Source organism: Polyodon spathula, chromosome 14 (assembly GCF_017654505.1).
Source record: "Polyodon spathula isolate WHYD16114869_AA chromosome 14, ASM1765450v1, whole genome shotgun sequence".
NCBI lineage: Eukaryota > Metazoa > Chordata > Actinopteri > Acipenseriformes > Polyodontidae > Polyodon > Polyodon spathula.
In genome coordinates, this window is record NC_054547.1 from 7,938,160 (window position 1) to 7,964,372 (window position 26,213).

The window sequence follows — 26,213 nt, forward strand, 5'->3', positions numbered from 1 at the left end:
ATGAACCTGCAGTTGAATCCTAGCAAAGCACTGAAACTCTATGTAAGGCCTTCATTACTCCATTTTCTACCGGTGACAACTTTTTGTATAACTTATTGAAATTCAACATGGAAGTTAAATATTATTAACAAAGGCTTTACATACCAAGCAAATATTGGGCCTTAGTAAAGATCAGCCTGCTAAAGAAATTTATTCCTTACCTGCCCTCTTTTCCACCTTTTTCACAGAGGCTGAGCAGCAACAGACGAATCTCATGTTTGAGCATTTCTTTGATGGCAGAGGGGTTGACTAAGACTGGATGAGAGATTTAAGCCTGAGATTGGCCAAAACGGTTAGACTGCATGTCTCGTCTGATTCCCAACATAAACACATGGATGGTAGTAAGATGCATACAATACAGGCAAAGTATATTACAATCATTAGAATTTCCAACACAGGGCACACATGTTTTTTTATAACATGTATTTACTGAATATAATATACAGCAACCAAATCATTATCTGCCAACAAACATCTGAACAATTCCATAGAACCATATCTTGTGTGAGCAAACAAGTCATGCAGGTGGGAAGGACTGTTCTTGATTGATTGCTTCTCAATCCATGTTGCTTCTGATAATTCCAAAGTTAGGAAATTAATTTCAGTGAACTTCATCGGTTACATTATACTGGCCTCTAATTCATTTAATTTGTAAAAAAAAAGAAAAAAGGAAAATAAAATAAAAGCTACATAAATAAAGGGGAGGCATTTAAAAAAAATCAGTGCAATCCAATGGAATGTTAGCAGCATGGCAGCTATTCTAGTGTAAATCATTTGGAATTGTGCTCAAAATGGTAAAGCATTATCAAAGGGTATTTCAAAATGCTAGCTGCTGCTGCATTCACACAATGAATATACACAGGGTATCACTGTGCAAAACCTCAAACATGGTCAAGATCTTAAGATCTGGAGTCCATTATCTCTGTCTCCACCTGAGCAGCTGAGAATAATTTTAGTGCAGATAGAGTGCTTGAGGCAACATCAAAGTCCCAGCTGGACCAAAATAAAGTAACCCTACTGTTATGTGTATTTTCAGTGTATGCTGTGTTTACTCAACACTTTAAAACATATCTATTGAGTCCCAATTGAGTACTTGTTAGCTTGTTGCTTCCAAGTAAATATTTTATTTATGCCATTGGCAATTTATTCCATTGTTATTTTCTGTTGTAAGCTCTTGCTGTATTTTCAATTACATGCATTAATTATGAAGCAGAAAAAAACAAAACAAAAAACAGGTGGTCTTTATTTAGGACACATGGCAGCTGTGATGGATATCTTCACATCCATTACCATCTGTATTTTATTTGACTGTATTTGCTTCACATTTTTTCCATATAGATATAGTGTAAACTGCTTAGCATTTTAGGAATTGTAATAAATGTATGCTGTTATTGGCATGAACATATGACCATATCTGTTTGTCATTTCAAACTTTGCAAAATCCAATGATATTTAGGGCCATTGTACTTAACATAAAATTGATATCTTGTGATGACCTATGCGTGGCAGTATAATTTTGGTTAGGCTTAATGATGTTTAAAACGATTGTTTTTTTAATACAGAATCCATTGTATTCTTTTAATAATCTACACTCTGCAGCGCAGAAAGATATAAAACCAGGTAGGTTTTGTAGTCTTTTTTTTTTCTATATAGCATTTAATAAATATCACTACTAGGTGGCTGACTGGTGCAGACAATCTATCCAAAAACAAGTATTGCACCAACTGGGTCACCAATACCAACATAGACCTTTTAGGAGGTCTGGGTCACTGTGGCTTTTAATAAAACAGAACTGAAGAACCATTGTATGTAAAAAAAGTGCAGTATATTAAATAAAGTATATTTAAAAGTTATTTGGCTACAGTCCAATGAAAAGAGGATACTGGTGTTCTCATATCCTGGTAGACATAAATAGAGACCAGCGGGAATCTAGTTTAATGCAGGTCGTGACCTTGCCAGAGCAGTATGTGTAGGACTTTTATACTGTTCAGGTTTGGCACAGAAGGAAGTTATTCATTATGGGGAGGCTTAAAGGAAAACAGTGCAAGTTATACTAAAACTCAAGCCTTGGGCAGTTCGAGGTGCTTTGGGCTGTAGGGTTGTGAATCTAAGTCCCAACACAGTAATAGTATCTCAAATATTGTCTTCCTACGTGAGTCATTGTAGCTAGAACAACACTTTTCTCTCCATCAGTTTCCTTCACTACACCTGGATTGTGTTACAAACAATTTAATAAATATATTGAGCTTGAATAACGAAGTGCCCTGATACTGTAAAGGGAAATTAAACTCAACATAGCAAGCCTCTTCCCATTGCTTACTGACAATATGTATCAACCACTTTACTGATGCTGGACATTGTAGAAACTTTACGTTCACATCAAACAATTGATGAATTTGCCTCTAAAAGTCTACTAGCTGATCCACCAGTGAAACCAGTGACAATACCTCATTGGTTGAAGTGTACATTCCCCTTCTGACTTAAGGGGTTATGTGGATAAATCAGATTGAAGGACATATATACTAATTTGGTCACATATTCAATGAACGCTATTTAAAAACAACAACAACAACAACAACAATAATAGTAATAATAATAATAATATGTGTTTTTCAGTCAGCAGGTCAGTGGGGAGCTGTTAAACCTCCATGTACCTGCACAGTCACACCGAAGCCCGGCTGTAGAATCAAGAAAAACTCACTAAACTCCAGGCACAAGTCCACTTTGGCGGAAAGGGTACAGCCAGCAGAAAGAAGAAGGTTGTCCACAGAACAGCAACAGCAGATGACAAAAAACTTCAATTCTCCTTAAAGAAACTTAAAGTCAACAACATCTCTGGCATTGAGGAGGTGAACATGTTCACAAACCAAGGAACAGTCATCCACTTTAACAACCCGAAAGTGCAGGCGTCTCTAGCAGCCAACACCTTCACCATTACAGGTCATGCTGAGACCAAACAGCTGACAGAGATGCTGCCCAGCATCCTGAACCAGCTGGGAGCCGACAGCCTGACTAGCTTGAGGAGACTGGCGGAGGCTCTGCACAGACAATCTGTGGACGGGAAAGCACCACTTGCCGCTGGTGAAGAAAAAGATGATGATGAAGTTCCAGACCTTGTGAGAACTCTGACGAGGCTTCCAAGGACGAGGCAAACTAAATATCACCCAGAAAGGAGACTCACAACTTGAATTGGCTGCATGAAGCTGCTATTTTATATTTCAGTGACTTTATTTTATAAATGTTTTCTTTTTGTACGGTTCCCTTTTACCGATCAAGTATAAATAATAATTTAAACATACAGTATTGGAAACTCCATGGAGTCTTGCAGCTCTTGCTTTCTCTCATACATTACAGTAACATAAACTTGACCTAACTTTGCAGCTTGGTTAAACTGAACAAGTCTGGAATTTAAATTTGCATTTCATTAAAAACAGAAAAATGCCTGAAAAAAAAAAACTACTACTACTACTACTACTACAGTTCTTCCAGCAAAAAGAGAGACCTCCTCGTAAATCTGCTCCTGGCTCTTGCTAAACTGGCCATTTACAAAACCAGGAAGCGGAAGATGAGCGGGGAAGGTCTCTTTGACTGGGGGCCATGTTCAGGGCCCTTGTCCGTTCCCGGATTCAGTTAGAGCACGCCCACGTGGAGTCTGCTGGCGACATGGCATCGTTTGTCGACCAGTGGACTCTAGAGGGCATGCTCTGTACCACCTCCCCATTTTGTTTGAACATTTAATTTACAGTCCTTTTTTCTGGTTTTCGTTGAATTAGTTAGAAGCCCATCCCTTTTAGCACCCTCAAATTGAGGATGCTAATGAGAATTATTTTCTCCAGCCGTCATTTGATGGCCTGGGATGTCCTGTACATTGGACGGTCCCATTTATGGGTTTTAAATAGGACTACTACGGTTCTTATTTAATTTACAGTCCTTTTTCTGGTTTTTCATTTTAATTAGTTATATGACTATTTATTTAGCATTTCATGAGGATGCTAATTTGAATTTCTTTCTCCAGTCGTCACATTGATGGCTGGAGGTGACGATGGCCTATTAGACATTTAATAGAACTAATAATATAATAATAATAATAATAATAATAATAATAATAATAATAATAATAATAATAATTCAAGCTCAGTGCTTGTTTAGTTTAAAGTCAACACCATTTTCTCAAGACTGAATAACAATTCATAATAACACCAGGGGCACTTATCTCAATGGTAGTGTTTACATGCACAAGTCACGACAGTTTTCCTCACGACCAGTTTCCCCTACTTTTCAGGAAATGGTTGCTATTCAGTCTGATTTAGGAAAAAAAATAATCCGTACCAATGCAGATTACTCAATTCATAGTCATTTAGGAGAGGGGATATTTAAATGGCCGTGTCTGCTTACTAAATAGGAAAAGAAGGACTCTGAATATCGTGAGGAGAGCTTCATGCGTTGCAATGTAGATAAAAAATTTAACAAGGGAAATTAATTCACGTGTTTTACTACTTAGAATTTATTTGTGTGTGTGTGTGTGTGTGTGTGTGTGTGTGTGTGTGTGTGTGTGTGCACTTGTGGAACATCTAAAAGTAAAATTTCATTAACACTAGAACGTCTTTTACAATACATATTTTCATTTTGAATATAACCTCCAATATTCAATTATAAGCCTGTTGTCATCTCTACTGGACCTGGCAGCCATCAATTCCTTCGTTTTTGTACAAGTTAGGAGAGATTTCATCTTGAAGCTAGCTACAACACTTCATCAGAAAAATTTCGATCAGCAAACTGCAAAGCTGCAGGCTTCAGCAGCTCAATCTGGATTCTGTACTGCGAGTGACACGCGCAAGAGAAAACATGTTACTTTCGTTTTAGATTAATCACTACTTTTGTTTTGCATATACCTGTTTACACACTAATTTCTTTTGAAATGTTTATTTTATTTTTTGAAGTAGTGCTTTAGGCCCTATATGTGGTAAGTTATAAAATAAACCATTATGTTTAATTGTTTTTAAATACAGCATTTCGGCTGTGCAGGTGATATGATGTCTTTGAATAAAACCTTTCAGTTGTATCCGATAGTTTGTCTTTTATTTTAATATTGATGGGGGGGGGGGGTCCTATGTTTTGTACGGCCTTCTGGAGATTACGTTATATTAAATAAGAAAAACGGGATCTTGACTGCTGAACCCTCGTGAGAGCCACAAGCACGATTCCTGCTCCAGTTTACATGGGTTTTTACAGCAATTTTCTATCATGAGAAAACGATTGACCCTGCCCTTAAAGTCGCGCTGTCAAAAGGACTTCCTTTGTATGACATCACACTGTCATGACCGCAGAGTCGATTTTCAAGTGCATGTAAACCAAGCGGGTGATACCTTAAATCTAATTTAACAGTTAATTGCTAGGAATAATTTACATATAGCCTATTTTTGAAATACAATATATGTTTAGCCTTTGAAATAGGTAACTGCATGGTTTATATTTTGTCTACCAGTTTGTCAGAGACAGGAGAGCTTGTGTTTAAGATAACTATTGTTTGAACTCCCATTGATGTATATGAGTACTGCGGGGGGCAGGAGGGTTGTTCCAGTAATTCTGTCATTGGATATGAATGAATACAAAAAGTACAAAAAGTAATTCAATGCTACATATTGTATTATTTCAAAAGATGTAATTTTATTTTTTAAGCTTTTAAGTTTTGCTGACTCCTTAATGCTCAGTTGGCATCTGATTTTTCTCTAAATTGGTGCTGCAGCTTTTCTTTGACCTTCGATTAATTTAAAGCCAGGGCTCTCCTGTTTCTAGGTAAGATGATACAGGATAAAAGCCTGCCTGAAACTGTCTAATTATTCTCCATGGGTTAGCTAGAAGAGAACAGCACAACTGTTTCATTTTGGCACAAAATCACTACTGCAATCTGATACTCCATCATTTTCAAGAAATGGTGACAAATGGCCAAGTTTACATACTATAAGGGATCAATGCCCTTTCTTCAAAAGTATGTTCTTCGTGAGCATGCTAGAAATGAAAACAAAAGGAACCACTCTTTAAAGGGGTGAGGTTGCTCTTCAGTGCCTGTACCTATCAAAACTTCACTTTTCCTTTAATTACCTTCAAATAGGCCAGGCAACTCCTGTGCAAAACTGTGTAGTGGTCTTCTTTTGATAAAAAGCTAAGGCCACCAAACTAATGTGGCCAAAGCTAAATTCTAACCCAGACCTCCAGGGGTGAAATTAATGAGCCTACTGTTGTCACCAGTCTCAAACGAAACACCCTGGGATCCTTCAAGAAGCTGCTGATCTGGAATCAATAAGCTATTAACAACCAAACAAGCAAGATGGGCTGAATGGCCTCCTCTTGTTTGCAAACTTTCTTATGTTCTTATGCATAGCTCTATTCCCTAAATCAAGGAGGATCAATTTCAGTCTTGAAGAGCCATTCCATTCCCGGTTTAACAATTTCAATTAAAAAAATGTAGAAGAACATGGTTGAAACTAATCGCTAGACTTTGAATAACCCTTCCCTTGATACTACTGACTTTTTTTTATTTATTTTTTTTGATAAAAAACCACTGCTTCCTGAGTAGCCAAAGAAATCCTTTTCCAACCTGTGGTTCTTTCACGATGACTGGTGAGCCATTCCAAAACAAACAGCTAATGTGGGCTTGGCACTCAGTGAGGAAGGCATAATGCCAGGACACCAAGTATTCTTTAAAATGTAACCGAGTCTTTAAAATATAACCACATGGAAGCAATATATCCAGTCACTGCTGGAGTAGAAGCTTGTGAATAGCATCCACTCACATACAGCAAAAGGGATATGCTAACCCCAAAGTATAGATGCATCTGCGGTGGAAGATTATTATTATTTATTTATTTGTCATTCTTGTTAAAGTGAAATAAGTCACAAATATGTATAAACACTCTGGCCTACTTGAAACGAAGTAGTGGAATGACAATTCCCAACCTGTAATACTGGAACATATTATACCTAGGAGGTATCACATAATTTATGGAAGAAAACATCTGTTTAAAAAAAAAAATGAAAAAATGAAAAGAAGAATCCAAAATCTATACAAAGCATCATAAATCTCCCTTGTTTCCCCCTACCTCCGTGCATCTCCAAACTCAGGTCAACCAACGTTTCTCGCAAAATGCTTTTTATTTCTGGAAGTTTGGCTAAAGGTATGTAACTCTTTTACCAGTTTCCATAACGACCGGGGGGGGGGGGAATCTCATAGGCCTCAAGAATCCACTATCCCCATCATCAGGAACACAAGCCATGAAACAGCATCTATGGGACTCAGCTTGTCCAAGCAATGAATCTGCAGATTAAAATAATAATGTTAAACTACAGTCTAAAATCAAACTGAGAAATGAGGTTATACATACACTATACCCAATGCAATAATAAACTAGCAATGTAACAAGTAATCCATGTTCAAAAAACACTCTCATGGGACTGTTGTTTTTGTTTGAGTGTGGGTGAATTAACTACAGTACCCTTAAGTAGATTTAAGTCAAGTTAATACTTATTTAAAAATACCCCCCCCCCCCCCCCCAAAAAAAAAAAACAACAACACATGTTTAAAACTTATGATTTATGCTTTAGTCAAAGTTTTTATAGAACTTCAAAAACACACCGAAATAAATATTGTAGGCCCTAATTAAATTAATTGCAGACTGTATTATAACATTTATTTAGACACTTTGAGAACTTTATTTAACATTCTATTGAATTAAAATGTTGTTATTTAGAAGCCAATTGACCGATAATTTCAACCCGCCCAAGCAACATTTGTTTCCTGTAACCAGTGTAAACATTCCTGTCTCCATTTGAAAATATCGCGAGATCGTCTGCAGATCAACAAAAACTGAACAGACGTTACCGTAATAACCCCCACCTCCCCTCTGACCGCCGTAACCTCTACTGTTTGTTGAAATATGTTTCTTTTACTGTATTTTCTCCAGCACCTGGTAGCTGATTGAACCCTGTACAGTACTAAAACAGTAGTTACACCAACTACCACTGAAACAAATTAAAGAACGCCTCAGCTGCATGACATCACTTACTCTGCCTGCAGCCCCAGTGTGATTAAACTGCAGACCAACAATTTACCTTTTGGTGTTCTTTGTATACATTTGTTACAATTTTTTTTTTTTTTTTTATTATACTGTATGTTACAGTATAATCGTTCACTTCCAGAATACTGTCAACGGACATCATTATTGCAGTGGACTTTTTTGCTTTGTAACTCCAGTCCAGTACAACTGGCTGTGTAGCATCCCAGATTCTACTTCACACTTGTTTTTTTAATAGGCTATGCTTCATACACAAAATGATAAATGAACAACTATATGCCTGTCTCAAGTTTTCACTATAAAAGCTATTTTATGTGCTGCCGGTAAATACTGTACAGACTATAGGTAGCGCTGTATTTAAACCATTGGAAGGACACTAACAGAAATAGACAGCTTCCAATTGGAAACAACAACATAAAAACCGGACGTTATTTAAACATTGAAAACTGAAAACAACGAATCTCTAAATTGCATTATATTTGAGTTTCAACCATTATTCCTTTAAATATAATTCCTAAATAAAAAGGAAGACACATGCAGGCCCCCTTCAGACACTCCGTTTCTAAAACTTTTTGGCTGTGTTTAATGTTAAGAAATTGGACTGCAGACAACTCCCTACGGGTTTGGATGCAGACAATCACGTGGTCCAGGCTTGGCTTGAAATGTAACCCCAGCAGAGAGAGAAAGCACTTCAATTGTAACTCTCACTTTCCAGGGACGGTGGGGGGCGGGGGGCAAAGTACAACAACACAGTATTTCATCGAGGTTCGTCTAATCAAGCGCCACAGGCGAGAAGAGGTTCAATGCATCATTATTCATGTGGATTCATCTGCAGTTAACGAGTACAGGTCACCACAACAATACCTGGGGAAGACAGGAGAACAAACTGCACTGCACATCACACGTAGCGAACAAGACCATGTAAACGATGTTGGACATGTGTTATATATATGTTTTTTTTTACTTTTGAAGATACAAAGCAAACCAACTTTTGGAACGAAAGGGAGTGTATGGTTTGGAAGACTGACACGTTTATATACAGATAAGAGTTTTACTCTAAGGCGAAACTAAACTGTTGAAAATCTGTCTTTGTGGTCAAGATTGGATAAGAAAAGAGTTCTGCCCACTGTAATCGCTCAAAAGGGCAGCTTTAATGATATATTGTCGAAATAATATAATAGCTAGACACAACTACTTGTTTAGCATCTTGCTCAATGTTGTTTGATTCTAAGATGTGCGTTAAAGCAGTCAATGCTCTTCATTCCTTGCTTTTGCTGGCGCTGTGTTTGCAGTGCGCCTTTGGGTTTTCCGTGGCGGGGCAGGTGAACACCTGTGAGGCCAATGGCAGTGTCTATTATGTGGGCGAGTGGTACTTTCTGGACTCTGATCACTGTACCCAGTGTGAGTGCACTGTCGAAGGAGCGGCCTGCGCTAGAACCGAATGCACCTCTCTGCCCCCAGCCTGTATGCATGTCAGCCACTACCCAACCGACTGCTGCCCGAGGTGCGAGAAAATAGGCTGCGAGTATAGGGGAGAGGTCTTTGAGCTCGGAGAACAGTTCCAGGTGAAATGCATTTTATTATTATTATTATTATTATTATTATTATTATTATTATTATTATTATTATTGTATTAATTGTTATAAGAAATGTTATAAGTTATGCAACATATGGCTGCAGTACATGTAGGATTCATTAAAAAAAAAAACGGGTTGATACATTTAACAATTCACCTATCAGACAAAAAAAAAGTTCAATTTTACACAGTTGCTGCAAAGTTGCTATTAGTAATTTTTAATTAGCCATTGTGTCTGTCAGTGTAACTGTAATAGGAACTTGAATTGCTTGTATCCTTCCCCGGGCTACATTTAAAACAGCTGCCATTGACTCCTATAGCGACTGTCTTGTTTGCATTATAATCTCGCAGCAGAAAATGTAAGCTCTGTAGTTTACCCTTTTAAAATATATGTTTAGCTTCGTATTATATAGCGTGTTGTATACCGCATTACTGCAGCAGGTAGATATGAGTTGATAAAACATACACTAAATAATTAGAATTGCAGGACTGTGGGACACTGCAGCTTTAAAGGTACTGTCCAGATTCATAATGACACTTGGGTAATTTACCAAATATGTGCTAGAACAAGTCTGGAAAAACAGGCCATTGAATGTTTAATGCTCCGTGGTATCTTTTACTTTCAAACTACAAATCTGTGTTAACTCTAAAGCACAACTCACAGTTTACAGCCTAATTAATGTTATAAATGATCTGAAGCCAAATTATGTACACAGTACATGAATAAATAGCTGCACAAGGTTATCAAGATAAGAAAGCCAGACTAAATAAAATGCCATAGAAATAGCCTTGTGATGTGTTCTACTAAACGGGAGTACTTCTGTTGCTGTTAGCTTTTAGGTGCACCTCATAAATCTTGTTGTGTAATAATCTTTCAAAATAAAAGCACATTCCCTGTAAAAGCCAAAGCGATGGAGGTATTATCTGGGATTTTAATGCCATTAAATCAGGGGTTGTATTCAACATGCAATCCAACAGAAGGATTCCAGGAAAAGACTGTGGATTGAGAATCAGATATAATACAACTTGACCAACTTGGAAGCTAGTTTGCATCGCCTCCTACCAATATATGGTGCTTGGTTGCATGGTTGATGGCCTTTTTATTTGTTTAAGTTTTATATTCATATTTCCATGACAATTCCTTTGAACCAGTTTTGTTAATGCACTTGGTCCCTATGAATACAGCTGTGCCGTTTATAATCACAGATATCCTTCAGTTTGAACTTCTTTACTGCAAAGTTTGTACCACATTGTCCAAAAAAGGTATCAATACTATAAAAAGAGAATTTACATGCATGTAGTAGTATGTTTCCAAATGGGTTCCCTGGTGCTGAGAAATAAAATCCAGCTGTGGTTTATCATATGGTATAATATGATCGAATCAACCCCTTAGTAGGTAAGGAATGGGATAGCTGGGATTATATCCACAGTGTGCGTACATAGCTGCAATAGCACATCAGGGATGAAAATGTATTTTTTCACATATTTAATCTGAGTCCAAGGAAGAATTAATTAAATCCCTCATTAAAAATACAGTGCAAACTGCTTGAAATTAAGACACCTTTGGAGTAGTGTAGATACAGTCTTTACTGGTAGACAGTTTACAATACAATAATACAAAAAAAAAAAAGAACCAGTGCATTTAAATGAAGTTTTACCACAGGTAAACTGCAGCTGGTTTTTTTTTTTTTTTTTTTTTTTTTTTATTCAAACAGTTCATATAGATCTAAAGTGCTGTCAATTCTCCACTTCTAAAATGCTTATTTTAATTCTCATCCATTAACCAGATCGCTAAAAGCATGAGCGTACATGGGAAGCAGGCAATCAAGTGTGAACGACGAGGATTAATTTCCTTTAAGCATGCAGATCCAGCCGTTGTGCCCTGCTTCCTTTATGCTCTTAAACTGAGTGGATTTGAATACCCTTTATTAAAGTAGCTGTTACAATTCATTTTTTCAATCATTTCACACTAGTCACTTCATCATGCAAAAAGTAGCTAAGCTGCTACAGCTGCAGCAGACTGTCAAAAGCAGATGAGCATTTTAGTCCTAGTGCAGTAGTGTAGTTATAATTATCTTAAATGTGCAGGCAGTTAAACAAAGGAGATCAAAAATATTCATATGTTTACAGTAATGATATGTCAGAAAATAAGTTCTTGTAAAACCATTGTCCATTCTTGTTTGCTATGTGAATGTACAGAAGTGAGCTTTATTGGCCAATGTTGACCACAACTGGATTCAATTATTGTATTTAATTATTTATAATGAGAACCCCTGTAATAAATACCTTCCGAGCATAGTTCTTTATGGAGATGGGGAGGGTCTATTTAACCAAATCTCAACCTTTGCTCTTTTATGAAATATGCTTCAAAAGCACATTATGGTCTTTTCAAGTAACTGAGCTGAAGTATTGTACAGTAGTATTTATGAGCAAATAGCTATCCCTTGTTTAACAGAGGCCCCTGCTGTTTGTTTTTTACATTGCACCATCATTAGAGAAAACTATAGATTGAGGCGATCGTTAAAAAGAGAGAGAGAGAGAGAGAGAGAGAGAGAGAGAGAGAGAGAGAGAGAGAGGAGAGAGAGAGAGAAAATAAATATTTGGTTTGCTGTGACCCCAAACAGGTTTCTAACGCTGTGAAGGTAGGAAGCAAATTTTTTAAATATATTTTCTTCTCAACAATGTACAAGTTAAATAATATAAAGATACAGCTTTCTGGTTTATGTATTGAAAACTCTATTAAGAGAAACAGGCTGTGTTGTTGTTTTTTCTAGGACTGTAATACAAATATGAGGAAAAAACTGTATGAAAAAATATTTGGGAAAGCGTTATAATGAGGGGTATGATGGGTTACAGCAAAACAGCATTTATTTTTTATTATAATGCAATAATAGTAATACTGCACTTCGCAAAATGTTGTACCTAATTGGTTTAGTTTAAGAGATTTCCAAGTTAGGTATCAGTCGCACATATGTGCTTTTTACTTGCTAAAAACTGCTGTTGTTCATTCAGATTTGTACAATGACTTCACAGGGCTAAGCCATTTCCATCCTGGGAATTTGATGACAAAACTGTTCAGTGTCACCTTATTTAATATTTTAAACTTCAGGGACATACATGCATCCACTCACAAATTGGCACCTAGCAAATATGAACAAAAAATAATTCTCAAATCTTGACATGTTTAAACAATCTTTTAAAGTTCCTATTTTTATATTAAACTGGCTGAGGGCTGTTTGAGGTTCAATGAGAACGGCTTTAATCAATTACAGTTTCATGTAATGCCAAATGAATACATTTATTCCTCTAAGAAAAGACAATGTTGTTCTAAAGGCTAGGTGATACAGTTAGTTGACACTAGCATTGCACCCAAGGTTCACATGTAGGTCAGTAAAATCACTTTGCTGGTCTCAACAGTCATCAGGGCACAGTAGTCCACACCATAAAACAATTGTGCAGTTTGCACAGTTATGTACATTAGTAGAGCTAATGGTGAAGCTTGCATAGAAGTTGCATACCTCATTTCGTGGTACTTAGTATAATTGCATGTCTTTTAACAGCTGGTCTTTGTCTTGCAGCCCTCAGAGTGCGAGCAGTGCACCTGTGACATGGACGGCATCGCCCGCTGTCTGGTGGCGGATTGCGCCCCCCCTCCCTGTGTCAACCCTGTCTACGAGAAAGGGAAGTGCTGCCCAGAGTGCAAAGACGGTAAATGGAAAACTGCTCTCTTGTAATGTCATTTGGAACCAAGCAGCAGTTAAAGCGCATTGAAACTGTAGTTTATTTTATATACGGTATGTAAGCCGGTAGGAATACACACACATTTATTGTTTAAAAATGTAATTGATTTTAAAAAAGAATTATAAAATCACGGTAAAGTATATGAAACTACATGATCATTGTGTAGATGTATCACTGTAAATATGTTGGTGTTCTGCTCAAATTTCAGGCCCAAATTGTTACGCAGACTCTTCCCAGACACAAGTGATTCCAGGAGGGGAGCCAGTGTGGATTGATTCCTGTACCAAGTGCCGGTGCCACGACGGGCAGGATGCCGGCTACTGGGAGGGTAACCGCGTGGCCCAGTGTGTGCGAGTGCAGACCTGTACTCTGGATGATGGGCACAGCGACAACTGACTGGGTTACTTAATTACACACAAACTTTAGTGCTAACTGAACTATATAGAAAAAACAATCACAATGTTAATATCACTGTGTGAAATAGCTTTAAAAAGGAAATATATCTCAGAGGATTTAGCTCTGTTGCACATTACAATGTATACTAAGTTTCCATTAACCTTAAAAAAAAAAAAAAAAAAAACCCTAACCGCTGCATTTGTAGTACCTGGTGTCTTTGTAATCTTACATCTGACAACAAGAATACAAATGTTTTTCTACTAAATATTTTAAATCAAAAACGGTTTTCCTGTTTCACTTTTAGAATTCTAAGTGTGTTCCAGTTCAATGGCAGTACTGATTTAAAAAGGGGGGAATTCAATCTTGCAACCTTTTAGGTTTTCTGTAGAGTTTAGTAGAGATAAGTAAACAATAATTTGGCTTAAACCACTTGTATGTAAAATGTTTTGTAGCCATTCTTTCTTTTTGTTATTTAAAATTCCAGTATTACCGGCAAACATTTAACGAGACATGTAAGTTTGTCATTGATAACCGTTGTTCTTACTTTGACAGAGGCTGTTCCATGTAAAGTATAAAACAAATAACTGACTTTCAAACCAAACTTTTTGTAAATAAACCCTGACTCTACATAACTGTAGATCTTTGACTTTATTTTCGGAGACAAAAATGAATGGGTTAACTGTCTGCTTGTTAAAGTTAATGGCACCTTGATGAAAAGGGCTTAGCTGACAGCTTTGTGATCGGGTATAGAGGAGTAAAGAAGCAGAAGAAAAAAAAAGAAACCAAAACGTGAGTGTTTGTTCCACACAAAGTATTGTTTACTTAGTGCGCCAACTGAGGGCGAGGTTTATTGTCTTTGTTTTATTAGCGGTTGTTTCGCCACCGCAGTGTAAGAAAAATAAAACCAACACCGGTTTAAAACTGTAAATCAAGAATCCAGCCTGATAATTTACACTGTCCTCGGCCACTCTGTCGCATTACAATTAGCAAAAGCGTGCCATCAGCAGTTTAAATACAGTATATAGATGTCAGTGGTGCTCAATCACGAGGACAATACATTAAAACAAGTCCTTATGGGTAAGCAGCTTGTTATATGAGCATGATCATGTATAGTGAATCCTATTTTACTACAGTATACTTGAGAAGCGATCGTCTCGTGAGGGTGCCTAGTTTAACTGCCGCACAGTGTTATGCTTAATAGCCTTTGAATTAAAATGACATTACAGTACAGTATTTCACTGTCAGGACTACCACTACATTAAAGCACCTGTGGCTTACTTATTTTCTGTTGCCATGCAAATCTCACCGTTTTTCATCAGGCGGAGATGCAAAGCTCTGCAATTCCCCCCTCCTCCTCCATGCTACAATCCCTTTCTCTCTACTGCATATCACACAATAACACTGCTGTACTTGGTATGTATTCAATAAATGTGTATTCACTTTATTGAAACACATTTTCACTAACAGAAAACACAAAAAACACACCTGCACAATGCAGTGGCACAGTCACGTTTGATTACAAACAATGCAGTGTTTCCTGCACCATTGCACTATCCATGCTGCGCTGCGTACGTGCCTAATCACGTGAGATGTGATCAAATTCAAATTCAAAACAGCTTTATTGGCTGTGAACATCATTGCACTTGATAAGTACCACATTACATGTAGTCAGTTTGCCCTGAAATTACAAGCATAGTATTTTACATTGGTTAGTATAGGAATGATTTTGTCCCAGTGGTTTTGATCACTATATGTGGTTGATTCTTATATCGGTGATTCTTATAAACGGAATGCACTGTATATTGCTTTTATAACCTGTTTTGTTGAGACTCAACAGAACAACATAACGTTTGTAATTTTTTTTTTCATTTTATTGATTGGTTGTGTACAAAAAAAGTAGGTTTGATATGACAGTATGCATTCTATAAGATTTTATACTTCCAACATTAAATGTACAAAACCTAGATACAGTACATTATTTAAAACACTGAAGTCTCTGAAGCCCAAGGCAAATCATCATTATACATTTATTATTTTCATTATTTTTCACCTTTGTACCAAGAGGAAGGTGTTTCTGTTGACATAGCTTTTAACTAAGAAATGAATACATGGATTAATGTGTAAATGCATTGAAAAGTATTGCTGTTTTCTATACAGTATGGAAAAAATAACTTCAGTTTAACTGCAGTACTGTCGGAAGGTGTTATTAGACCCACCCTCAACACCCTCTAAAGTAATATATATATATATATATATATATATATATATATATATATATATATATATATATATATATATATATATATATATCTATGTCTTCAGCACATTAGCATTGAAACATAAATTTATGGAGTAACAAATAACTGTGTGTGTGTGACTTTAAAAATGGAGAATGAATCCCTACTTTTAGGAATGCTGAGCAAATAAATTTGTGTAAACGAAAAAGATCTAGCAGCGTTTTTGTGGCCACTAATATGTTTGAATAATTTTAACAGCAGATCCTATACATTGTAATTTAAATGTTGCTTTTAAGATGTTTCTCTCAGTGATTCTTGCAACAATGACCAAGTGCAATTTTGATATTAAATTATGGAAAAGAGAAACCAGTGTTAGAATTACATGCATTGTGATTGCACATTTTCTAGCACACCCATCTAACACACTGGTGATCTTTAATTGCAAAATAATACAGTGACAGTACAGAAAAATGATTCTCGAGGGCTATGTGCTGCAGGCAGATTACAATTATAATAGAAATATATTTGTCCCGAGCTGATGGAAGTTACATTACTTTCTCTTTGAATCAAGAAGGCCTATGAAACCAGGAACTGAACGTCTCAAACTCTTTTGTAACACTATTTTAAATAGGATTAAATATGTTATAATTAAACTGCAATTCACTCAATACAATTACAGTATAATTACAACACAAGTTACCAACAGTTTTTTTTGATATTTCAATTTCTCACTAAGTTAATGGTATATCCTGAAGCAAGTCACCAATAAAAGACCCTCCAAATATATTTCTAGATATTTTCACAATACCTTGGCTCCAATGAAACCCTTTCTTTTTTTAAAATGATTTTTATTTAATATACAAATTGTTTTTTAATGCATTTTGTGGCACAGTTACAACTCATTAACCCAATTCACACATCTAGATCAAGTATTACATTCTTTCACAGCTACAATGTGTAATAACACTTAAATATTTGCAAACAAGTATTCGTTTAAGAAGACTGCCTGGAATACAGTATTTTTAGAGCTGTTGACCAATCTGTTCTATATACACTTAAAGCATTAGTTCCTAAATATATGTGTACTTTCTCCCGCATAACTATTGTTCACTTTTTTGTTTGCCTTCATAGCTTAAAAGTGTAGTACATTTCCACACGTGGGTTAATGTAGTTATAGGCTAACGATGCATTACTGCTTATTGGGTAAGATTTAATGTATGAATAACTATTACCAGACAGTTACAGACTGCTGATGAAGAGTTGCGAGCAGGACGCTGATAGGTACGTCATTCAGACCGATCACCCATTCACATTTTTAAGTAATAACTACCTCACAATGTATGTACTGGATTTCTATATGTTGGGGATTTATTGATGTAGTACAATTGATACCCTGACAGGTAATGTCCTCAGTATCTAGGTGGATATATCCTGGCAGTTGTAGTCAGAAAATTTGCAACATAAGTTCCTAAAACCTGAAGAATAAAAACCTTCTAAAAGTGAAGAACTAAGATTACCAGTCATAAGAAAAAGCAAGAAAAGGGATTTTGGTTTTCCGATTTAAAAAAAAAAAAAAAAAGGTAAATATTATAAGATTTAATATCTAATATTATAATATGCATTTCTAAACAGTGCAACTTCAACCAGATAAAGATACCATTATCCTGTTGAACTGGGCAGTTGAATGGCATTTATGATATAGAATGCAGAAAGAGTTGGGAGAGAAAAAAAAGAAAATGCAAGCGTTTGTTAACAGACGTTTTAAAACAAAAAGGGAAAGCTTTCTGAATACTTGAAATCTTTTGAGCCAAGCCAAGATAATAGTACAAAAGAGAAAGACTTCCACATCACTTCACTACACACAACATTAATACAAAAATACCCCAGAATGCAGCATTCCCAGTCGTTTGCCCCACATAAAAATTCTGAAGGCATCGGTTTGGTGTTTAGGCAGTACAGAAAAAAAAAAAAAGAAAAGAAATCTGAAAAAAGGCGGTGAATTAAAGACATTAAAACTGTTTTGTTTGTTCATTAGGTTATTGTTATATAAAAAGAGTTATTCTGCAAAATAAAGTGAAAAACAAAATCTGTTTTCAGATAGTGTACTATAATTCCCATGAAAACTGTTAGATTAATTATAATCAAACCATCAGCTGATGTCTCCATAAATACCTAATAGACAATAGTCTTGCAATGCACATGCCACATATAAAAATCAATATTCTGAATATGGAGTTTCAGCAGCAACCTAGCAGGAATAAAGGCACACCCAGATTAGCCTCAGTGTTATTGACATATGGTTGGCCACTAGGTGTATTCCAGTTGTTTGATATTCTTGAGCATCAGTCCTGTCAGCTCCAGTCAATCTTTGGATCAGTTCTTTGTGAACTAGACCCTTTTCCTTTGCAGTCTTAATTCCTCTTTTTACAACTTGTCAGATCTATTAAAATAAAACTGGGCTGCACTGGACAGAAAATCCATTTCACATAGTCCTTCACTGAGCAAGACAAAGCCCTGCATTTGTATTTAAAAATAATACTGATGCCAATAAAGCTTTGAATGAGGCAACCACAGGGACACATTCAATTGAATATTTCAGTTTGTTGTTTTTTATAAAAAAATAAATAAATAAAAAGAGATAGATGAGAGATAGATTGTATCAGACCATTCAAAGGATAAAGAAAAACAAAGCTGTCAAGATATTCTAAGATATTAAACCCTGGGTAAACTAATAAAACAATCTGTACAGTATGTTGCCCACAGAAAGTCTTTAAAAAATCTTCAAAAAATGATAATAAACAAAGATTGTTGATTAGTTTCCGGTATGATGTTTTTGTAGCTTGAATTACCACAGAAGCCGGATATATTGTAAACAAAACAAGGAAAAGAAAAACATTTGAGTTATGACCACTCCCCTGTTTGCATTCAGGACTACACTCAATGTGTAACATTATGCAGAGGTTAGTTACAAAGATAGGGGTTGCATAACTAATTTACCCCAATGATGAAGCATTCCAGGGAGGCCAAACACAGGGTTTTGTATTGAGTCTGTGAAGCACAGGGTTTGTGCCTTCTCAAAGGGATCTGCAGCCCCTCAAAGCTCGGCCACTGGTTAAGGCTTCCCTTTTGGTTGTACCCTGGCAAGCAAGGTGAGAAGAGAACAGCAGGGGGATGTGTTTGTATGTTGGTGTCTGAGATTTGCATCCCTGAATCGGGGAAGGTCTATCCTCTAGGGGGGCGTGGCGGTGGTTTGCCGATCTCCACGGTGATGTTGGTGAAGAGTGGGTACTTGGTGACCTCCAGAACACGGTACTGCAATGAGTTAATGCCGTCACGCTTCATTGAGGCCTTGGTGTTTTGGATTTTGTTGAACCTGAAAAAACAAATGATTATTATTATTATTATTATAAATAAAAAATAGGGTTCCTATTATATATATATATTTCACAATTCACATTGGTTATTTCAAGGTTAGGCCATGTTGACAGTTATTGTACAAGTACTATATTTCACTTTATAAAGACCCTTTACTAAAAGCACTCTTTTCCAGAAAGTGAAATAAAGAGGGACATCACATAGACTTCTGTGTAAGTTGATATCTCGACTGTCAAGGTCTCAAGACTTATGGCACATTATTGATTGCTCTGATAAAGATTCTGAACTGAGTGACTTCACTTCTCATGTGGGCTTTAGTGTGCAACTACTCAACCCAAGTTACATTAGAGAAGTCTGGCTTTTAAAAAAAGAGAAGCTACTACACAGAGCCTACATACAGTTAAACTAAAAATATTTTACCAGAACAGTTTACAGTCAACAGATGGCACTATGAGCTCATCTCCTAGTTTACTCAACATGCCTTCTGCCTCCTAATTAGGAAAGCAAACTTCCTTCCCTATTTGGGGGGGTGGGGGTGCATGAAACACACAGCACCCAGACATGTCAGTCAATTTTTAAACTACACTGTTTATGTAATTATATCCATGGCCAGGCATCTTTACACACTAAAGGACAATGACTAACATGAAGCCAACCCCCTACCAAGCAGTGAATGAATCGTCCTTTTCCAGTCCAGTCCCCGCTACAAAAGCCACAATACACAAATTATTTTGGCTTGAATCTGTATACGACAACAAATGAGAAACATATTTTTAACAATGCCTGGCAAATCCTCCCCATCTGCACAACTTAAAAATGCATTTACTGAAGCTTTCAAAAGCAGAGTTCATTAGGACTTCAAATCAAATCACCGTCTCAGGTCAATCCCCCAGTCTAAAAGTGCAGTCATACGAAACACTTATTAAAACTTACTCATTTGTCGGAAACCAAGGAGGACAAAGGCAAGAAAATGGATAAAGAGGATATATGAGTGACACAACAGATTGGTATATCAGATAGGAGGTGTTCATGCTTTCAGTAAAGCCACAGTTGCATTTGGCATCACTAAGGCAGGACCTGTGGCAACCTGGAGCATGGTAATTATAGCACAGAGTAAGTACTTTTGTGGACAGGTGACAGGCATGTAGGAGCTAGAACATATACATATTGCAACCCCAGAATTGCCATGCAAAATATAGAAATAAACAAATGAGGCAGTCTGGAAGCAAGAGATTGCAAGACATTTTAGGTGCAGGTGGCCTTCGTCCATGATGGTCACACCTGTAGACCTGCTAAGTCATTGAGCACACCAAACGTGGCAACTTCTTCCCTGGGTTCTAGAGATGCACCCTGGCAAGTGTTGTTACTTCATGGTGTATGCTTTTATTTCCAGAATTACTATAACTTTTGTACGATCTTCTGTTATCAACTGCATTTTCTCCATATATTTAATGGGTTGATGTTTGGCTGCTGTTTTTTTTTTTTTTTTTTTTTTGAGGGATCTTGGGTTATTTAAAAATAGATCAAATCCAGTCTCAATTCCCTCTCTTTAAATCTCTTTAAATTTAGGAATAAATACAACATATCCTTATTAATTGGAATTTGAAACATTTCCCCAGCATTAGTTCTTCTTGACTCGGTGGGGAATGCAGACATTCGAGTCTCAGTCAGCACAATAAAAAATGACCTTAAGCTGAAACCAGCAAAGCTATCTACTGACTGGGAGAAATCAGAAGAAACTAGGCTGCACATATTCTTTTTATTTATTTATTTATTTATTTTGCATAAAATGTGCCCTGAGATGTATCTTCAGTATCTCCTAATAAATCAGATAGGCAGCCACAAAACTTATTACACTGTCTAAAGATTATGATTTACGAATACATTTTAAATTATATCATGGCTCATATTCAGAGAATTAATATTCATGAGCCATGGCACTGGCATAACTAACTAATCTTTGAAATATGAAATCAAATAATAAACCATATGTATATGCATTTGTTTTTAAATTACACTTCTTGCCTGATACACATTCTGTTTAATACGCAGACCTCCATTCTGTAATATTAATAAATACTGCAGATAGTTTTTCTTGTTTAAACCTTGGAGGCAACATAAACCTTTCTCTACACAAATGTCAAGAAATCTAATGTCTTCATGAGAAATGCTCATGTTCACGAGACATAGAGAAGCAAAGGATTGTGGGGGAATTTGAACAAAGCACCAGTTTGGAATTCTTTGCCCTCTTCAATCAACTTCCCAAACTGGCTAAATATACTGTATGCAAATCAGTGCACACAAAATTAGATCGAGATAGATGAATATCAGCTATAATTGCATTGCTAGTGACAAAAGTACTGTATAAATGCATAAACTAAATGTAATTTAAAGATTACTATAGTAATGTTCTAACATTTACAGCAGTTAAATTGCAGTTTGTCGCAAAGCATTTCAACGCATTGAGTCATTCTGCATACAGCAACCAGACAGAAATATGATTTTTTTTGCATAATATATTGAGTAGAAGTATAATTACTAATAATCATGTTTCAGTCACCTTACAAAAAGCTGAACTCATGTTCCAACATCAACCTGCAATTTACAAAAGATAATGTGCTCAATGGAAACGCCAAATTCATGAAATTCAGACTTCTTTGAATGCTCTGAGATGAAAGACTGAATTATTGAATTTTTTTAGCTAAAGGAGGCTATTGGGAATTGAAAACTGAAACACACTATGATAAAGAGTACAGCATGTCATCAAGGATGCCGGTGACTCAGACTGCATAATGTTTCTGAACATAAAGTCAAAATATCCAACCCTGTTTCTCACATACACAATACCACAGTTTAAAACCAACATTTTACAGATGCCACTACAGTACAGGACAGTAAGAGTACAAAGTAATCAAACAACAGCCGTAAAGTGAGCAACACAAGATTTATGCCAGCAGTTCTGAAATCCATTGTAATTGCTTATTTATATAACTTTGATGGTACAGTCAAAATATCAAGTGATATAATGTTTGAGCGTCAAGACACAGCAGGGTACACGCTGTGCTGGGAAAGAAAACAGCTTGTTTCAAGTTTGTTTTCATGGATTGATTTTCACTGTAAAACTTCAAAGCTGAAGGCATAAATATAGATATAAACAAAAGGCAAATGTGTATTTTTAAAATGCACATCACACCCCAAGCCCTTTTTGACCAGGTAGGTCTTTGTTTTTCTGTGCTTTTGTGTTTTTAGGCTGGAGTCAACCAAGTGGCAGACTGGCTATACTTAACCAAAAAAACACAGTATGTCAGGTTCACTGCTATTGGTGAAACAATTTAGCTGATCAATTCTATCAAGTAATGCAAGTTGGAAAAACATTTTCGAATCATAAAATGTCCAACCTAACTGGTTTCTGGAATTCTTGACCAGAAGTTTTTTTTCCTTTTTTTAAAAATTAATTCATGAATGCAATACATCAGTAGACCTGAACCACTTCAAACTAGGATACTGTGCGTTATGAAGTTATCACATAACGTCGTTATTATATTCTAACATATTCATCAAGCCAATGATGCTGCTCAGCGCCTTTAATCTCTTAACTGTTAAATTGTTAATGGGAGAATATAAAAAGCAGATGTAAACAAAACCCATTCAAGGCTTTAACAGCCCCCCTGTGGATTCGCATATTTATCTACATAACCTCCACGAATGGAAGGCCATTAATAAAAGTTATTATTAACTTTCTGAAGACAATTCTATTTCATTCTAAATTACTACCTTTTCTTATTTGAGATCATCAAAAATAAAAGCGATGTCTGTTTCACACAGCAATATCATTCTGTTATTCTTGATTATTAAACAAGTTACAAGCTCACTAAAGTGAAACGTTGCTTGTACATGATAAACCGTTCACAACAAAAGAGTATTCAGTCACATATTTACAGTTGTCCGTAAGTAAAGGTTATTGATGTTACACTCTTTTTAAAAGAAAAATGTTATCAAATAATTAAAGGCAGGATTTTACAATTTGGTTTCATCTTGTTTTAATATATCTAATATATCAAAACGTTCTTCTGTTGCAAGATAACCCACTTGGATCACTGGAGTAGTTAAAGCCAGAGTAACACTTATAAAAACAAGAAAGTCCCATTACTTTCTGAATGAGTCGCACAGAGATTACCTATATAAAGCAGTACTTTACATGACATTAGAACTTCAGCCTGCATGAAACCTGTATTTACTGATAATAATGGACCGCCTATGCTGTGGGTGTTATGATGTCAGATGCCACATGCATCTAAATCTCAATTAAAAAAAAAAACAGTACTGCTTATAAATTATTAGTTAGGCTTTATTTCAGTGTTTTTAATTTCAGTAATTCCACATTTTCAGAATCACGTGCCCAATCCACAAAACAAATACCAAATACCAATATACATGGATTTGTTTCTAGGTTGTTTTTTTTTTTTTCCTCCTTGCATTCTAAACATTACTTTATGAACCTCTCTCAACGTCCAGTCAAAGTTAACAATAGTTTAGCAATTAAAATAAAAAAATTAATAAATACAAAAAAAACTGTTTTAGAAAACTTTGGCGGTTGTACGGCCAAGGAGATAAATGCATACATATTTTCTTCTATTTCTATTTCCCAACATTGCTTGGGAGTCGAACATATGATTTTTAAGTGGCACACACTTTTGCCATGTAAGTATAAATCTCTGTCAAAACTAGGCTACCTCCAATGCCCACTGGTAACTGGCACAATTGCACAGTCTATTAATCAAGCGTGTACTGGTTATTACTCTATAAAAAATCACAATGACACAAATTAGCACTAACAAAGGCAGCGAGGCAGACAGGTCTGTAGCTTGCAGACAGGAAACACAAGCTGTGAACCAGATCTGCTTGACAGATTGTAATGGGAGATACAGTATCTTTTTAGTCCAACCTAATTTTGGGTAAGTGATTATTAACAAAGAGGTGAATCCAGCACTCGAATTTGCTATTCTGACTTCTGCTGTTTTTTCTTGCTCTGTGCTACTGCCGCTTGACATGATCGCCACTTCTACATTCAAAACGGAGCCAAGTGGTCATGCAAGCGCATTCTGTCTCTTAAAGGGATTGTTGCCTGCCCCTGATTGGATAGCAGATTCCCCATACGACTCAGCATCGATTGACTGGGCGCTGTCACTGCACCACTAAATGTGCTTGTGCTGGGTTTTTATTTTGATCAGAATCTCGCTATTGGAGAAGCCACGCCATACGGGGCAGACGCGTTTCACTTCAACCACTGCGTCTGCGATCGCACTCGTTTCATCAGAATCGAGCCTTAGGTGTTTTACTGGTGTTGGTGGGACCCCAATACTCACCTCTGCGGGTTGGGCTCGTTGTGCTTGTCTCGCTCATGTTTTATCATCCGGTATCGTCCGATCCGCACGTCAGGACGGGAGACCTTCATTCCATTCAGCGTGATCCTTCAAATAAGAAAACAAGAGGCAAAGCTCATTTTAATACGCTGGCTATTAACCTGTAGCCATACTACTTTGGATTGCTGTTTGTTGTCAATTTTAGGGGTTGGGTCTGTCTGGTACTTACACAAAGACCCTAACGAAAGCCACACCATGTATAAAGAACCATCTCTCATCTGGTTGATCCCGTCCCCTACCTCGGTGCTGCAGGTGCTGTCTTTCAGATTAATTATTACATGGTGTACATGAGTACAGATCCCATGGCACTGTTTCTAAAAAGAGCCCGGATGTGCTGGTTACATTCCACTATAAAATAGAAAAATGATCTTGCCTGCCCATCTGAGTTAAATCATAAAACAAGTTACATATTACAGGCAGCATGACAATTACAGATCCAGTCTGGTACCCACAACAAACCTGAGCTTTCTGAAACATTAAACAAGAAACCTGTTAAATATATCAAGTTTTTGTAGCATACCTGAGCACAGGAGGGCTTCAGGTGGAAATCTTGGGGTCTGAAACAGAGCCACGTTTTGACTAGTGTGATGTAGATGTATTTTGGTATAGTGTACTAACTACAGATGAATGGTAAACTGTTTACTGCCTTCCATCACACCTACTCCTCATGTCGTCTCAAAATACCTGAGCTGTATTTTGGTATCTTGCACAGTCAAAAAGTATTGGGTCAAGATCATGTACTGAACTACACAGTTCAGTAAGAAACACAAAACACAGTTGATTGACCCAAAACAGGATTTCACTTTTTAACACCAGCTTTCTGTTTTTACAACAGTTTCAGAAATGGTATAATCCCTACAAATTTTACTTGGTCAACTGGCCATGTGGCATTTTTACTGGTGTAAACATCTTGTTGAAGGGTTTTTTTTTTTTTTGGGATCAAGTTTGACTATCACGGATGACATTGATTTTCTAAGCACTACTTGTGCTCTGGTGTCACAATCCACTGAACAATAGAAGCATTAGCTGCACTACCTACATACTGCATGCTGGTCTTCAAAAATGTGAACATACAAATCTCCTGTTAATCTACAGCAAGTCTGACTGGCACTTAGCACAAATTGTAACCACTGCATATCTGTCAACTTTTGAAAATAGCATATCAGGAGGGGGGGTGGCGGTGCAATCTGTGATTATATATATATAATATATAGATTATTTTTACTGTTTCCCCTGTGGAATAGCAGGCAGGCAGGCGAGAAGGGGGTGTATGTGCGTGCAGGTGCGTGGCTAAGTATGTGAACTTGCCTCACGCACTGAATGCTTGCCTGCCACAGGGCTCCTCTGAGTCCTA

At 36.6% G+C, this 26,213-nt stretch overlaps 2 protein-coding genes and 1 pseudogene across 4 annotated transcripts in view; 2 read left to right on the forward strand and 1 right to left on the reverse strand.

The window, feature by feature from the left end:
* LOC121327089 lies at positions 1 to 3,495 on the forward strand (annotated as a pseudogene).
* Positions 3,496 to 8,803: 5,308 nt separating this feature from the next.
* On the forward strand, positions 8,804 to 14,456 carry LOC121327432 (von Willebrand factor C domain-containing protein 2-like). The gene is made up of 3 exons (XM_041271503.1): positions 8,804 to 9,676; positions 13,266 to 13,395; positions 13,637 to 14,456. The coding sequence occupies exons 1-3, from the start codon at positions 9,326 to 9,328 to the stop codon at positions 13,822 to 13,824; spliced, it is 669 nt and encodes a 222-aa protein (XP_041127437.1). The 5' UTR covers positions 8,804 to 9,325; the 3' UTR covers positions 13,825 to 14,456.
* Positions 14,457 to 16,177: 1,721 nt separating this feature from the next.
* Positions 16,178 to 26,213, reverse strand: part of LOC121326361 (beta-1,4-galactosyltransferase 2-like) — an 84,930-nt gene continuing 74,894 nt past the window's right edge. For all 3 annotated transcript variants that reach the window (XM_041269610.1, XM_041269609.1, XM_041269608.1), the window contains 2 exons: positions 24,803 to 24,907; positions 16,178 to 19,434 (listed from right to left, as the gene is read on the reverse strand). In XM_041269610.1, coding sequence (XP_041125544.1) covers positions 19,284 to 19,434; positions 24,803 to 24,907 — 256 coding nt within the window. In that variant the 3' untranslated portion in view covers positions 16,178 to 19,283. The remainder of the gene's footprint in view (positions 19,435 to 24,802; positions 24,908 to 26,213) is intronic.

Bases quoted from the DNA above. Each gene is read 5' to 3' on its own strand.
- LOC121327432 (XM_041271503.1), top strand. From the start codon at position 9,326: ATGTTGTTTGATTCTAAGATGTGCGTTAAAGCAGTCAATGCTCTTCAT. The intron at 9,677-13,265 runs GTGAAATGCATT...TTTGTCTTGCAG, and splicing joins AGCTCGGAGAACAGTTCCAG to CCCTCAGAGTGCGAGCAGTG. The intron at 13,396-13,636 runs GTAAATGGAAAA...CTCAAATTTCAG, and splicing joins CTGCCCAGAGTGCAAAGACG to GCCCAAATTGTTACGCAGAC.